This window comes from Taeniopygia guttata, chromosome 5, assembly GCF_048771995.1.
Source record: "Taeniopygia guttata chromosome 5, bTaeGut7.mat, whole genome shotgun sequence".
In the NCBI taxonomy this organism is placed as follows: domain Eukaryota; kingdom Metazoa; phylum Chordata; class Aves; order Passeriformes; family Estrildidae; genus Taeniopygia; species Taeniopygia guttata.
The window spans coordinates 14,688,170-14,701,211 of NC_133030.1; the positions used below are offsets into that span (position 1 = coordinate 14,688,170).

The 13,042-nt window shown below is 40.8% G+C and overlaps 1 protein-coding gene across 14 annotated transcripts in view; it reads right to left on the bottom strand.

Moving 5' to 3' along the window:
- Positions 1–13,042, bottom strand: part of TUB (TUB bipartite transcription factor) — a 137,793-nt gene that overhangs the window by 11,678 nt on the left and 113,073 nt on the right. For 11 of the 14 annotated variants that reach the window (XM_012574259.5, XM_030273827.4, XM_012574258.5 and 8 more), the window contains 5 exons: positions 7,733–7,900; positions 3,420–3,491; positions 2,392–2,513; positions 1,419–1,610; positions 705–817 (listed from right to left, as the gene is read on the bottom strand). In XM_012574259.5, coding sequence (XP_012429713.2) covers positions 705–817; positions 1,419–1,610; positions 2,392–2,513; positions 3,420–3,491; positions 7,733–7,900 — 667 coding nt within the window. The remainder of the gene's footprint in view (positions 1–704; positions 818–1,418; positions 1,611–2,391; positions 2,514–3,419; positions 3,492–7,732; positions 7,901–13,042) is intronic. The other 3 variants (XM_072929649.1, XM_072929646.1, XM_072929647.1) reach the window with 1 other exon arrangement.

Genomic DNA, 13,042 nt, shown 5'->3' on the forward strand with positions numbered 1-13,042 from the left:
TCTTGCAAACCAGGAAATACAAGAAAACTATAAGGAAACACTTGGGTGGGGTTATTTTGTGTGTCTGCTTGGTTTTTAAAATATACTTACTCACTACAAAACCATCTGCTTTCTTACCTGACTACTAAACTCTGTTAGAATATAGGGAGTGACTTTTATAAAGCCATTAGTGAGATCAAATCTTTCCTATTGCAATGGAAAGGAGTGCAAAATACAGAGCAGGCACAGATGATCTGAACATACACCCAGAGGTTGCACGGTGGGATCAACAGCAGACTGGCTGTACAGTGTGGGGACAGACAGAAAAGGAACACGTGGTTCTGAAATAATTCCACTACCTGTAAATAACTAATTTGGATCTTGAGGAACAGGCAAAGCCAAAGGGATTTTCAGACTGTGAAACAGTGCATTCCAAAGTATTTATATCAATGAAGGCTAGACACAATGTACTCATGCACTTCTGAGAATCCCATTAAGATAAGTTGTGCCGGTACACCCTTGAGAATTTGGCCTTTGAGCACTTAAGAGCTTTAGTTCTGATGACTTTTAATAAAATGTGATCCTGTAAGTACTTGAGACATTTTTGAAAACATGCCTTGGATACTGGTTCCTCTAACTAAGAAGACACTGTGGATTACAGGCTTCTTAATATCGAATAAACTTTACATTATATAAAGAAAATTCTTAAACTTATCACTGTTTACCTCAGTTTTCCAATAAAACTCTCTCCACCCCGAGACAGGTCAGTTGGGTCTATAGAGATGAGGTAATTAGAGGTTTTACTCTTCTTTCGTTTCCTTCCAGCCAACAGAAACACCTAAGCAATGAAAAAAAACATATTCTAGAATGCTAAAGGGTTTAGCACACACCACTTCCCGCTTTGATATAAGGAAATCATAGCAATTTTTCTGTCTTCAAGCATCACTAGCAAAGTAGCAGAAGATCTCCTGGGATTTAGCAAAACCAGGGGAAAAAAACCCTCTGGTATAGGAAAATGACTTCTCAACCTCTCATTCCATTAGTTATGGTTTAAATAATTAAATCAGATCTATGTTATTAAATGTTTCATTCTAACTTGCTCTGGCTCTTCCAGCTGAATGCTGTAGATGCTATTCCAGCTGTAGATGCTTTTCAGGTCACAGAATGCAGAGAGCCCCAACTGCTGGCAGCACATAAAGGTGCCATGCTTGGATTATTTAAAGCCAAAGATTAGACATATGAAGAAAGGCAGTGGATGAAAGGGATACTTCTCCTTGGCTTTGGGAAGACTGTAGGGTAGATCTAGCGAAAGCAAAAATGTATCCAAAATAGAAGACTACATTTTCTTTGTAAGACTCCTTCAGACTTTTAAATTTTTTTTTTTTTTTTTTTTTTAATATTCAGATGCAACTGGTATGGCATTCAAGTTATGTTATGACCTTTTTACCATGCTCCCTTTCCAAGTGGAGGTAATAAGTAGGGTACATCCCTCGGTCCATTCCCTTCTTGTCTCTTGTGATCCTGCACTTGACGGTGACCCCCTGTGGGGCAGGTCTGACAGCAAACTCCTCCAGGTCATCCACATCTATGAGAGGCTCATTTGTGGAAGGACTGGGGGCTGAGGCCGCTTCCTAAAACAATAAGCAGAATTCAGAGGTTTTTAATTTCCATCTACAAGGTTATAAGCACAAAGGAACGGCATTTGATAGAAGTTGCACTCCAGAGAAATCAAACCAAGGGCTATATTGTCTTGCTGGTGCTCTGTGTACAGACCCACCTGGTGGAGCAGAACAGGGTGGCTGCACAGACAGAGTGCTGTACAGGGCTTACAGAGCAAACCCTGGCTCACACCTTCCCATCTCACCACACTCCCTCTGTCAGAAAGGCTGTGCTCAAGGACAGGGGTGGCCTTTGATGGAAGGAAGGAATGGGATAGGGAGCAAGACTTTAAGCTCCAGAGAGATCTAACAAAGATGAGAAGTCAGGGCAGTATATTAAAGAACAGGTCACCATCAGCTGGTTTAGCAAGATTTTGTGATTTAGAATATTTGAACCAGACAAAGTCTTATTTTATGTTCAGATTGTAGCAGAGAACAGGGTGGGAAAATGCCCAGAAAAAGTCAATGGAAACAAAAGATCCTTCTGAGCACCTGCAAGAGATAGAAAGGTAAATATTTACTGTTTCCCTTCCTCTTCATTCAAGTTCAGACAATATTTGCCATTCTTTTCTCCAAGTCGTTATTTTCATTGCTTGCTCTTGCGAAGCCTGAGAGGTATCACAGTAAATCACCTTGGAGAGACTCTAGTGCATAACAAACACAGAACAAGAAAGCCAGGCCTGTCCTGAGTGCACCCTGGAATCACACAGTTCATGGCAGTTTGTACACCCCTTCTTCACCACTCTCCCCTTACCTTATTGGATTTCTTGCTCGTTGCAGAACCAGGCCGGGTGTTACTGTTTAACTGTGAAGAACTGGAGCTGTCTTCATCCTCCTCATCTTCTTCCTCATCAAAATTCATGCTACTTGAAATGCCTGAGGAGAAAACAGCACACTTATATGAAATAGTGATAGATTAAAGCTGCCTATACTTGCTGTAAAACATCACTTATCAGACTGCTGCACCCTGAGGCTCACAGGTGAGTGAGGGGGTGTGTGAGAGTGGCTTATTGTGTGAGGCACAGCATGAACACGTGGGTCAGACAGCAGCTCTCCTGAGAAGCCTAAATATTCAGGTAAAAGAGACAGGAAACATCATGGTTTCCATTCCACAGAGAGGATCAAGTCACCCAGTGATACAGGAGCAAATATCTGGTTAAGAACTGAATTCAGATAATCTTCATCCTATCAAGTACTTCAAACACAACACAAAATCATAAAGCTGAAATTGGAGCTGAGAGGACAACCTAGCACAGCCACTTAGAAACCCTCACAATTAAAAGATAAGCTCTTTTACAGCATACTTTTAGCTGTGTGATCTGCTGAAGAGTACATCTTAGACTGAGAAGAAACATTCACATCAAGGAAATGTTCTCCTGCATCTCATTTCATGTAAAGAATAGTATCAGCCCAGGCCAAGGGAAGTACCTTACAGCACTTGAAAATTTGACTTTACGGGAATTCAAAACCTCAGACATTTCAAAGGGAAGCACAACTTTGAACATCAAATAGGTCTTTGCAGCAAAAAACATCAATGGTGGGACATTTGCCAGGCCTAGTTTTTCAAAGAGTATCATGCAGATGAAGCCACTCCATATCCAAGTTCAAGCTCACTAGATTTCACATATTACAGGCTATATTCTATCCTTTAAAAAAAACAAAAAAACATCACTTGGTCCAGAACTCCTGTTATGGGTAAGTCCAGTGTAGAATGATAAATGAAATGCAGATTTCCACAGCCAAGCAGCATGGACATAATTAACTTTTTCCTTCTGTACTCACCAGGAACGTGATCCAGGGCGACAAGACTGGATTGGGAGGTGGAAGAGGACCAGGATGTATTTGCATGGGGATCTGAGAAAGGAAAAAATCCAAGGGTTTGATTCTGCAAACCCTTCATTGAGTGAACAAGTGTAACCTGGCAAGAGGACTTCACACAGGACTAAAGGATTCTGGGACAGGGCCACAATGCTGCTACTTGGATTCACAGTTTCTGCACTGCACCATCAAATTCACCTTCTACCTGCTTATACCTGCTGTGATCTTCACTTTCAGTACCTTGAGTAAAGTGAAAAAGCCCTGGATCACAGAGCTGAAGCTTCAGCAAACACCATTCACACTGAGCAGTTGTGCCACCAACGCTTCTGTGCGTGATGTGCCATCATGGTGGGGTTTGGGCCTACTTTGGAATTCTAACAAAATAAAAACCCTCAAACCTGATTAATGTAAGTGATACACATAGATTCTACACAATATTGAGTCAATAACATTGAAAGAAGTATTCAGATTCATATTCAAATTCTACTTCAGTCCCTGTGCCTACTGCGTCCTCATCATCAAAAGATTAAATCAGGCTCTCTAAACTGCTTTTGTGGGAGCTCCAGGGATATGCATAAAGATTTTATTGTAGTTTAGTCTTCTGGAATATGAACTTGGTCTGTAACAAGCAGACAAAACCAAACTTATGCACAGAAATATAAACAGAAGATATAGATTCAGTAATGGTTTTCTTCAGTTCAAATTTTGGAACAGATGAAGAAAAAGACAGCAAAAAAGGCATTAAAATGCTTTTTGCTTATATTACTGCTTCCAGTAACTTCAGTGCATATCCCTTTAGAATATCCAGAAGCACACTAGATAGTGAAACACCGTCAGAGCAGTAAGAGTGAGGGTATAAAAGTGAACCAGGAGCATAAGCAATGCTTGCATTGCATTCAGCTGCCCTGTGAAAGCTCTCAATATCCACTTCTTCAGCTCCCCCAGTGCTGACATACATCACAGAGCATGACAGCAAAACCTTTCAACAGGACCTGGTTATGCAAGGGAGGCCTGAGTTCACAGGTCAACAGATATTTTCAAAGCCTGTAGAATTCATTCCTTATTAATCACACACTCATTAATCACAAGCATTATTTCTCAATAAGGAAAATCATGTTCTAAGCTCTATGCATGGGTAATGGACACAGTCCATCTCCTCAGCTGGCAGCTGCACAATAAAGCCATAATTCATATCCACAGACAGAACTGGTTTATTTCCACACCTGTGCTCACTATTTCACCACCAATCAATACTTTAGTGGTGAAAATTCTGTCCCAGCCTTAGAAACATCTGCGGTCATAACCTGCAGGGAAAAATGCTTCAGGGAGCTCCTGTTTTGGAATCCAGAAATGAAATTGATCCCTTCCCTAAGTCTCAAAACTTCAGGTGGCAAAGAAGAACTAAGACCCAATTGCTCATTCCATGCCCTTTACAGAGACATATTGGCAACTGATAAGAGTGAGGATTACATGTTAGTTATTCAGTGTTAAAACTTATGGAAGTCTGACTCTGTCCTAGTGACTCATTTGCCAGGGAGGAACTCTACAGATTAACACTTTGGAAATTAAAAGGATGAATATTTCCTACAGGAGGAAAATTATTCTAGGATGGCAATTTCCAACAGATGGAGAAATCAAATAAAACATTTGGCATTTTCTTGCAAGTGGCATATTCCTTTCACACTCGGTAGCCTATAACCTCTTGTCTTGTTACACAGCTTGACTCATTGGGGAAGGAGAGACACGTGCTGAGAGAAGTTTCTCTCCACCAGGTTAGTGCCAAAGAGCAGAACAGGCATGAATTAGAGCTGTGCAAATCCAATGGGATTCAGCTTTTGCCATGAGACCAGTTAGCATTTCATAGAATCACAGAACAAGCTGAGTTGGAAGAAAACCTTTAGGATCATGGAGTCCAGCTCCTGGCCCTGCACAGGACACCCCAAGAGTCACACCATGTGTCCCAGAGAACTGTCCAAATGCTTCTGGAACTCTGTTGGGCTTGGTGCTGTGACCACTGCCCTGAGCAATCTGTTCCAGTGCCCAACCACCCTCTGGGTGGAGAACCTTTTCCTGTTATCGAACCCAAACCTCCTCTGACACAACTTCAGGCCATTCCCTCGGGTCCTGTAACTGTCACTACAGAGAAGATATCAGTGTCTGCCCCTCCTCTTCCCCTCATGAGGATGTTGAAGACCACAATGAGGTCTCCCCTCAGTGTCCTTTTCTCCAGGCTGAACAGACCACATGCCCTCAGCAACTCCTCATACAGCTTCTCCTCCAGACATTCACCATCCTTGTGGCCTCCTTTGGACACTCTCTAACAGTTTAATGTCTTTTCTATATTGTGGCACCCAAAACTGCACACGCTATTCAAGGTGAGGCTACCCTAGTGCAGGACAATCCCCTCCCTTGCCCAGCTGGCCATGCTGTGCCTGATGTCCCCAGGACAGGGTTGTCCCTCCTGGATGCCAGGGCACTGCTGGCTCCCATTCAACTTGCCATGGACAAGGGCTCCCAGGTCCCTTTCTGCAGTGCCTTATCTTTGTGCACTTCTCCTTCTGCTCCTGTTCCATGCAAGAGAAGCCCTGATAGGAGAAAGCAACTCTAAACACCTTTCAGGTGACATGCCAGTAAGGACATGCCACAAAGCAGTAAAATGGCAGTGGGAATCCACATGGAGAGCTTTATCTCTGCAAAAAGTATCACATTAATGCTGGGATACTCAAAAACATCCTCTCTTGGTATCAAGCAGCAAACCATACACATACAGTAAAAACAATTTACAGAGATGATGCTGGCATTATTTTAATACCTGTCCTTGTGTCTCACCCAGCATAGCTCTGTTGTTAATAAAAACAAATAAAGCTCAGTATTCCCATTTAAATAAAAATGTCCCCCTCATCTCAACTTGAAACACACTAGTGGTTCACTCTTAGCAGTGTCTGTTCAGAGCAGGAATATACTCAGACCTGGTAAGAAAGGTCATATCATATATTTGACAATATACAGAAGCTATTCAAATAAAAAAAATTCCACTCTCTGCTTCTATTAAAAATTAAACACAAATTTGGGGAGAATAAAAATATATTATAACCTGGCAAAAAACTAACAAACCCAGAAGTGTCCCCCAGAGTAAAAATCTGAGTGCTGTGACCTAATTTGCAAAGTCTGTGGGTACTTTTTAAGTCAATCAGCTTTACTTGAGTAGTGTGTTGGATGATTAAATATTCTGAGCCATGGTCTAAGGCAACACAATCACCACACAGATCAGAACTTGTTAGTCATGCCCAACACCCCTGCAACTGAAATGCCCAGGAAATAGCACACTTGGAGAAAATCTGCCGATTTCAGTTGGAGCTGCTCACATCTGCAGGGTAACGTCCCAGAAAAAATGAATCTCAGTGAGAACTGCTCTGCAGACAAGAGGCAGCATTTAGGTATGAATAGTCCATTCTACACGAGTCAAGTTTGCACTTACATTTTGCTCTTTATACACAAAGAGTTTATTCTTAAAGCATCAGAGCACTCTTGGCCTGAGCCATCTTTGCTTCAAAAGCTGTACACTGAAGAAGAACAATTCCAAAGCAAATGTCTTCAGAAAACGCTTTGTGAGGGTTTGGGGATTTTATTTTTTCCTTCCTACAGTTTGTGTCTAAGGGGAGATAACAGTGCAGGAAGGAAGAGGCAGATGCATGAATGTGTACATACACAATCTATCTCCCAAAGCATGCACGCCTCTGTAAAAAGAAAAATAAATTCCAGAACATTTGAGGATTCTGTGTGGGAAATGCTGCAGAATGCGGTGCGCTTTTCACCTCTGCAATCTTAAACAGACACTACGAAAACATGAACAATGTGTAACTGACCCCACCACTAAAATTAATATTCTAGTTTGAATGTTGCTATTTCGTGCTGGTTTTTAACCATCAAGTAAGTTATTTCCAGAGTTGTACATTATGAAAATGTGAACAGATGGATGTGAAAATTGGCATCTGCCTGGTACCTTAAAAATGGCACTGCACTGCAGATGGGGAAGTCATGTCCCTGAGAACCTGCAGAGCTCTTGTTCCTTGAGGCAAGAGAGAACTTCATTGTTTTATATTATTTTAGGTATTTTGGATTTTTTTATGAAACAGAATAGAGCCTAACAGGTTCTGAGGAGAACACACCCAGAACTAACAAACTGTGTTTAGACTAGGGCTGACAGTGAGAATAGGAAATTGAGTCAATGTCCATCATGCAAGCAGTGAGAACATGAAGGAAGCTTTATTACTTACCTTTCTTCTGCATTGCTGTTCTAAGATCTTGCTTGCTTTGCTGTTGTTGGCCAGTAGCCACTTTCTCGCCATCATCTTCATCATGGCTAGACTGTCCAACAGTGAGAATCTGCACTTGACTTCCTATCTTCTGAACATCATCTTGAAAAGCAGCTGGGCCATCAATTCCTGTGAGACAGCAAAAGCCTTAGTTGTCTTTGTGTCAAGAAGTTACTGAAAAGAGAATTGCTCAGTCACAAAACCAGCAGCTTTTCTAGGAGTCACAGATTGCCTGTTCACATTCAATAATATTTCTATATTTAAACAATACTAAGCTAGCCTCCAAGGCAAACATTTTACTCCCCACATACTGCACTGGCAAATCTCCAGGAGAGGATCAGGATTTCAGTAGTGCCCTCCTCACCCCAAAGCACACCTACCCTATGCACCAGAAAGACTGAAAAGCAAGCAGAAAAGAAACACATTGACAAAGAAAACAGATAAAATTTTAATGAGGGCACACAAGTGATCCAGAAATAGATGAACCTGAGTCCCAGGTTATGCCATATCCCCATATAAATACCACTGCTATCATTAAATACTTTAAAGTTTCAAAAACTTGGAAAATTCACAAGTAGATCTGCCAGTGTGTCCAACAGAGGGACAGCATATTAACAAGACTAAATACACCTTCTGAGTTAGCAAAATTTCCATACAGTTAATGCATCAGAGCAAAACTGTAAGGAAGATATTACATATTCCCTGGAACATCTATCCTCTTGAGATGCTTAAATCCCAAACCTGCTGTGAGCAGTGATGAGAGACTAGAGAGTGCCCAGAGGCACCTCCCACACTCAGCCATGCTGTGATCCTGTGGCTCCTTTCTGACCACAGCCAGAAAGACACTATTTACCTCCTTATGGCTGTAAATCACCTCCAAAGAGAGAAAAGGAAAATAAGGGGTGGGGGTGTTCTTACCACAAGCCAACTTAATTTTCTTTCTTCAGGACAGCGAGGTAAAACATCAGACTGCAAATGTACTTCAGCTCTTAGTGAAGACACAGAGCTGGAATATGTTACTAAATCAGCTATATAAAAATGCACTTCTGTATCTATAAAAATGGTGATATTTTCATGTATAGATATAATAAATACCATGAGCTGTACGCTGCTGCTGTTGTGAAATTTTTTGTTAATAAGCAAGCAGCATTGTGGAGAGTTAGCAAGCACTATAGAAAGCTAATTCAGTAAAGGAATATGGTGCTTCTCACACCAAACAGAGCTGAATAAACCCTGAGAGAAGAAGCTGCAGGGATTGGGATTTTTTTTTTTTTTTTTTTTTTTTTGGATTGTGATCTGTAGCAGAAGTCTCCAAGAATACCATTTCATCCTGCTTTGCCAGCAGCTGACAACTTGCATTAAAAGACAGCTGGATTATACATTTAGCATGCTTAACTGTACCTTGCAATATCTGCTGTCACTGCCACTGCAATACGAAGCATAAGTGGAAAAAAAGAGTGGTTCATATCCCCAGGAACAGCACTGGCTGTGCAACCACCCAACGAGATGCAGTCTGACACTGCAGAGGTGTTAAACCCACAGAGTTCAAGACCACAAGGAGTTATTGCTTCATCTGCATTACACAGACCTTGGCAATTTCTGCACCAAGTCTGCAAATTGTGATTTATTTGCAGCAAAGCTAACAACAACAACGACTAACAGCACATAAATAATCTGTCCATCCAACCTTGAAGGACTATGGAAGTCCATGGAAATGTCCACGGAAATGTCTCTGTGACCTTGCTAGGATGACAATTTCAGAAGTAGGTCTGCATGCTACAGAATGAATAGTATCATCTTTTGTGCTGCAGGTATAGCATGGCAGTGAAGAGAACTGTATTTTTCTTAACATTTATCCTAGGAGAAGCACCACTGCAAAGGTGCTCTAGAACAGATAAGTAGCTGCTCAGATTCTCTGTAGTATTTTTAACAGCTTTACAATATTAACCATTATCATTAAAGTCGCTGCCTAAAGATAGGTTGTTACCTTAATACTCTGAATTTTAAAAGTGTTAAGCATCCATGAGTTTACAAGGTGCCTCATGCATCCTAGCCCCTTATTAAGCATTGGATGATACAAACCTAATTTTGAGAATTCTTTTGAGAAGGAACAAAACACCTTAATTATTCCTCTTCATAGCAGACATTGATCTGCAGTAAATGAAATGCCTTCAACAGCACTGGAGATTGCACTGAGGCTGCTTTTTTCCAGTGCCTGCAGAACATCTGCACTCACATCCCATGCTGTCAGGAACATTGTGTATTATTAGGAGTCAGGACAAAGGCTACACTGGCAGGTCACAGTTTTAGAGAAGAAAAATCAATTTCAGTGTTCTGAAGAGTGCATCACTGGTAGAGTGTGTTATTAAGCATTAGGAATGGTTCCACTGGTGAGCACATTTAAGGGAATGAAATATGTAGCAAGACAGGATTTAAAAAAAGAGGAAAAGAAAAAACCTCTGCTGCATTAGAACACTGTAGGTGGCAAATGCAGCATTAGCTACTTAATACTTGTGTGTGTGCATAATCTTTGTAGCTACACATGCATGTGTAAAATGGGATTAAGTGCAGGAATACATACACATTTTTCTATATCACGAAGTATAAGTGCATCTTTGTAAACCATAGTTCAAAAGGCAGCTTTGCCACCACCTACCAAATGTCTGAAAACACCTGAGAACACTTCCAAGCTTGTGTAACCATGATATTCAAGGTGGATCTCTCCCCCTCTTTGCATCACTGACTCCTTTTCATCAACTGCCTAGAAGATTGGTTGTCTTTGTAATAAAACAAACCACTCATCTATTGTTTCTGTGCTTAAGGACATAGCCAAAAGAGGCAAAGAAGCTGAGTGGGTTGTGCCAAAAAAGTTTTATTGCTCTGGTCAGCATTTTTTACAATGCTTCCCAAAAATCAGGTAGGGAGAAAGTCTGACAGACACAGCCTTCAATACCTGCTAAAAAGTAAGGGAAATTTTTGAGAGGCAAATGTGAAGGAGGGAAGAAAGGAAGATTGGAGCTACCCTCAGAATACCAGACCCTTCAGAAAAGGCCTTTTGGCACACTTTGGCATGATCATGTCTCAAATGAAAACCAGAGGTACCAGAAATGAAAACAAAGCAATACTGGAGAAAAAAGAAAAGCATCAATAAATAAGTGTTGCATTTATAGCCTACAAACTACTATTCATCAATGCCTGTATTCTCTTAGACGTAAATCTCCTAGACAATATTTATAAATAGGCAGCTCCAATCTGTTAAAAGCTGGTAATCTAAACTACTGAATGGCAAATAAGATTACGTATCAGGAAAGGAACATAGCATAGAAACACAAGTAATTCTGTCCCTGCTTTACAAGTGCAGAGCTGCAGGACAGGGAAGTTCTTGTTTTCATTTCATAGAGCATTTAAAGCACAAGTTTGATGTAAGAAGCTTGCCACACTGCTCACAGATTAAGAATATGACTAAACCCTTTGGAGATCAGACCTGGAGAGTTGACCAAGGCCAGGCAGGAGGCCTCTGGAAGAGAATGTGCATTTCTTGAGCTCAGTTACTGACAATGGAGTCCTATCCATGTGGATAACACCCAAGGCTCTGGGTGCAAATGCTATTCAAGACCTCTGCAGAGCAGCTCTCCCTCCAGCTGAGGGATGGCAGCACAACCCTTTAAAGAGTGACCTGTTCTGATGTCAAGGACAGGGAATCCCAGGGAGATGTGACACCAGAACAAATAGTTTCCATCCTTTAGAGAACTTGGCTAACCCTGCTGTCAATATTTTCTAAGCCATTTCCCATTATATTCCTGCCCTCACAGGGGCTGTCCATCCGCTGATAGGGGTTCAAGCAACTGAAAAATCACAAAGGGATTTGTTTAGAGGGAAAGGGAGCAAATAGAAATATTTTTTTTAAAGGATGTCTAGACATGATTTAGTCCAAACCTCCACTGGACTATTGCTAGCACCAGATCAGGACAATAAAAGCAAGTACTTGAGCACAAAGTTTTATGTTCACTTTGATGAAATCTAAAACAGTAAACAGGAACTGTACATTCATAAATCTTTATCCTTAGGAGGTCAAAATTACTTCTTCACAATCAAGTTCACATGTTGCCAAAGCACAGCCTGAAAGGTTTGTCAGATCTAGAAATAAGAGGAATTTTCTTGGTGGAAATTCACTCATTGTTCCTCCTACTCTTTTTATTTAGTGTCCAGGGAAGCTGAGATAAATCTGCTTTACATGAACTTCCCTCCCCCATCAGAAAGGAAGTGCTACAGTGAGAAATGATGCTCCTTAACCAACAACTGCTGCTGCTTTCTGAGCCAGCCAGTGTTAATGTAGCTGCTTGTTACATAGGAAAACGGGACAGGATGCACAAATCAAAACACTCAGACAGGCGTGAAAGAGAGAGAAGAAACACAGAAGAAGCCAACCAAATCAAAACATGGGATAGCCACCCAGGCAGGAAAAGCTCTGTGTGTCAGAGCAGCTCTTGGCTTCCTGGCTCCCAGAAAGTCAGCAGGAAATACACAATGTACAACTTACATTTAAGGTAAAATTTCTGAGAAATTTTTGCTTATTTTGATATTTTAATCACATTCAGGTTCCTGATTTCACCAACAAGAAAGAAATTTTCATTTATGTTGTCCATGGCAGTTCAGAGCACAATCTCCTAGAATTTTCCTAGAATGTACTTTCACAGTCTAAGTGCAAGAGTTTGGGGAAGAAAAACCAAACCCAACCAACCACCAATAACTTTTCACAGAATGATTCCTGAATTTTCATATTAGATTTCACTTTGTATTAACTCCTGGCTTCTCATGCTTTTCTGGGTTTTTTTTAAAGTTCCATTTTTCCCTCCTGATTTGCCCCATTCCCTGCACACAGCAAAAAAAAAATCACTTTATCCTGTATATTTATTAACTTCTTTGTAAACCTTTCCAAACAAAGTAATGACACCACTACGTACCTGTAATACTTTTATGAAAACTCCTTTTTTAAAGGCTCATCAAGATCTTTGACAGCTAAACATGCTCTGGTTTTGTAATATTATGTAGGGTGCATACTTTTCATAAGTTCACGCTGCAAATATTTTCCCTAATTTGCATTATTTTTCTGTTGAAGCACCCAGTGATGCTGTACACTGGGTTCACTGTTATCCTGAATCACCCCAAACTGCCACAAATCAAACCAGAATTTAATCCACTATCTCCACTTGAAAGACAACCATTTTACATATGCATTTGTTACATCTGGGCCTTTTTTTTTTCCAATAC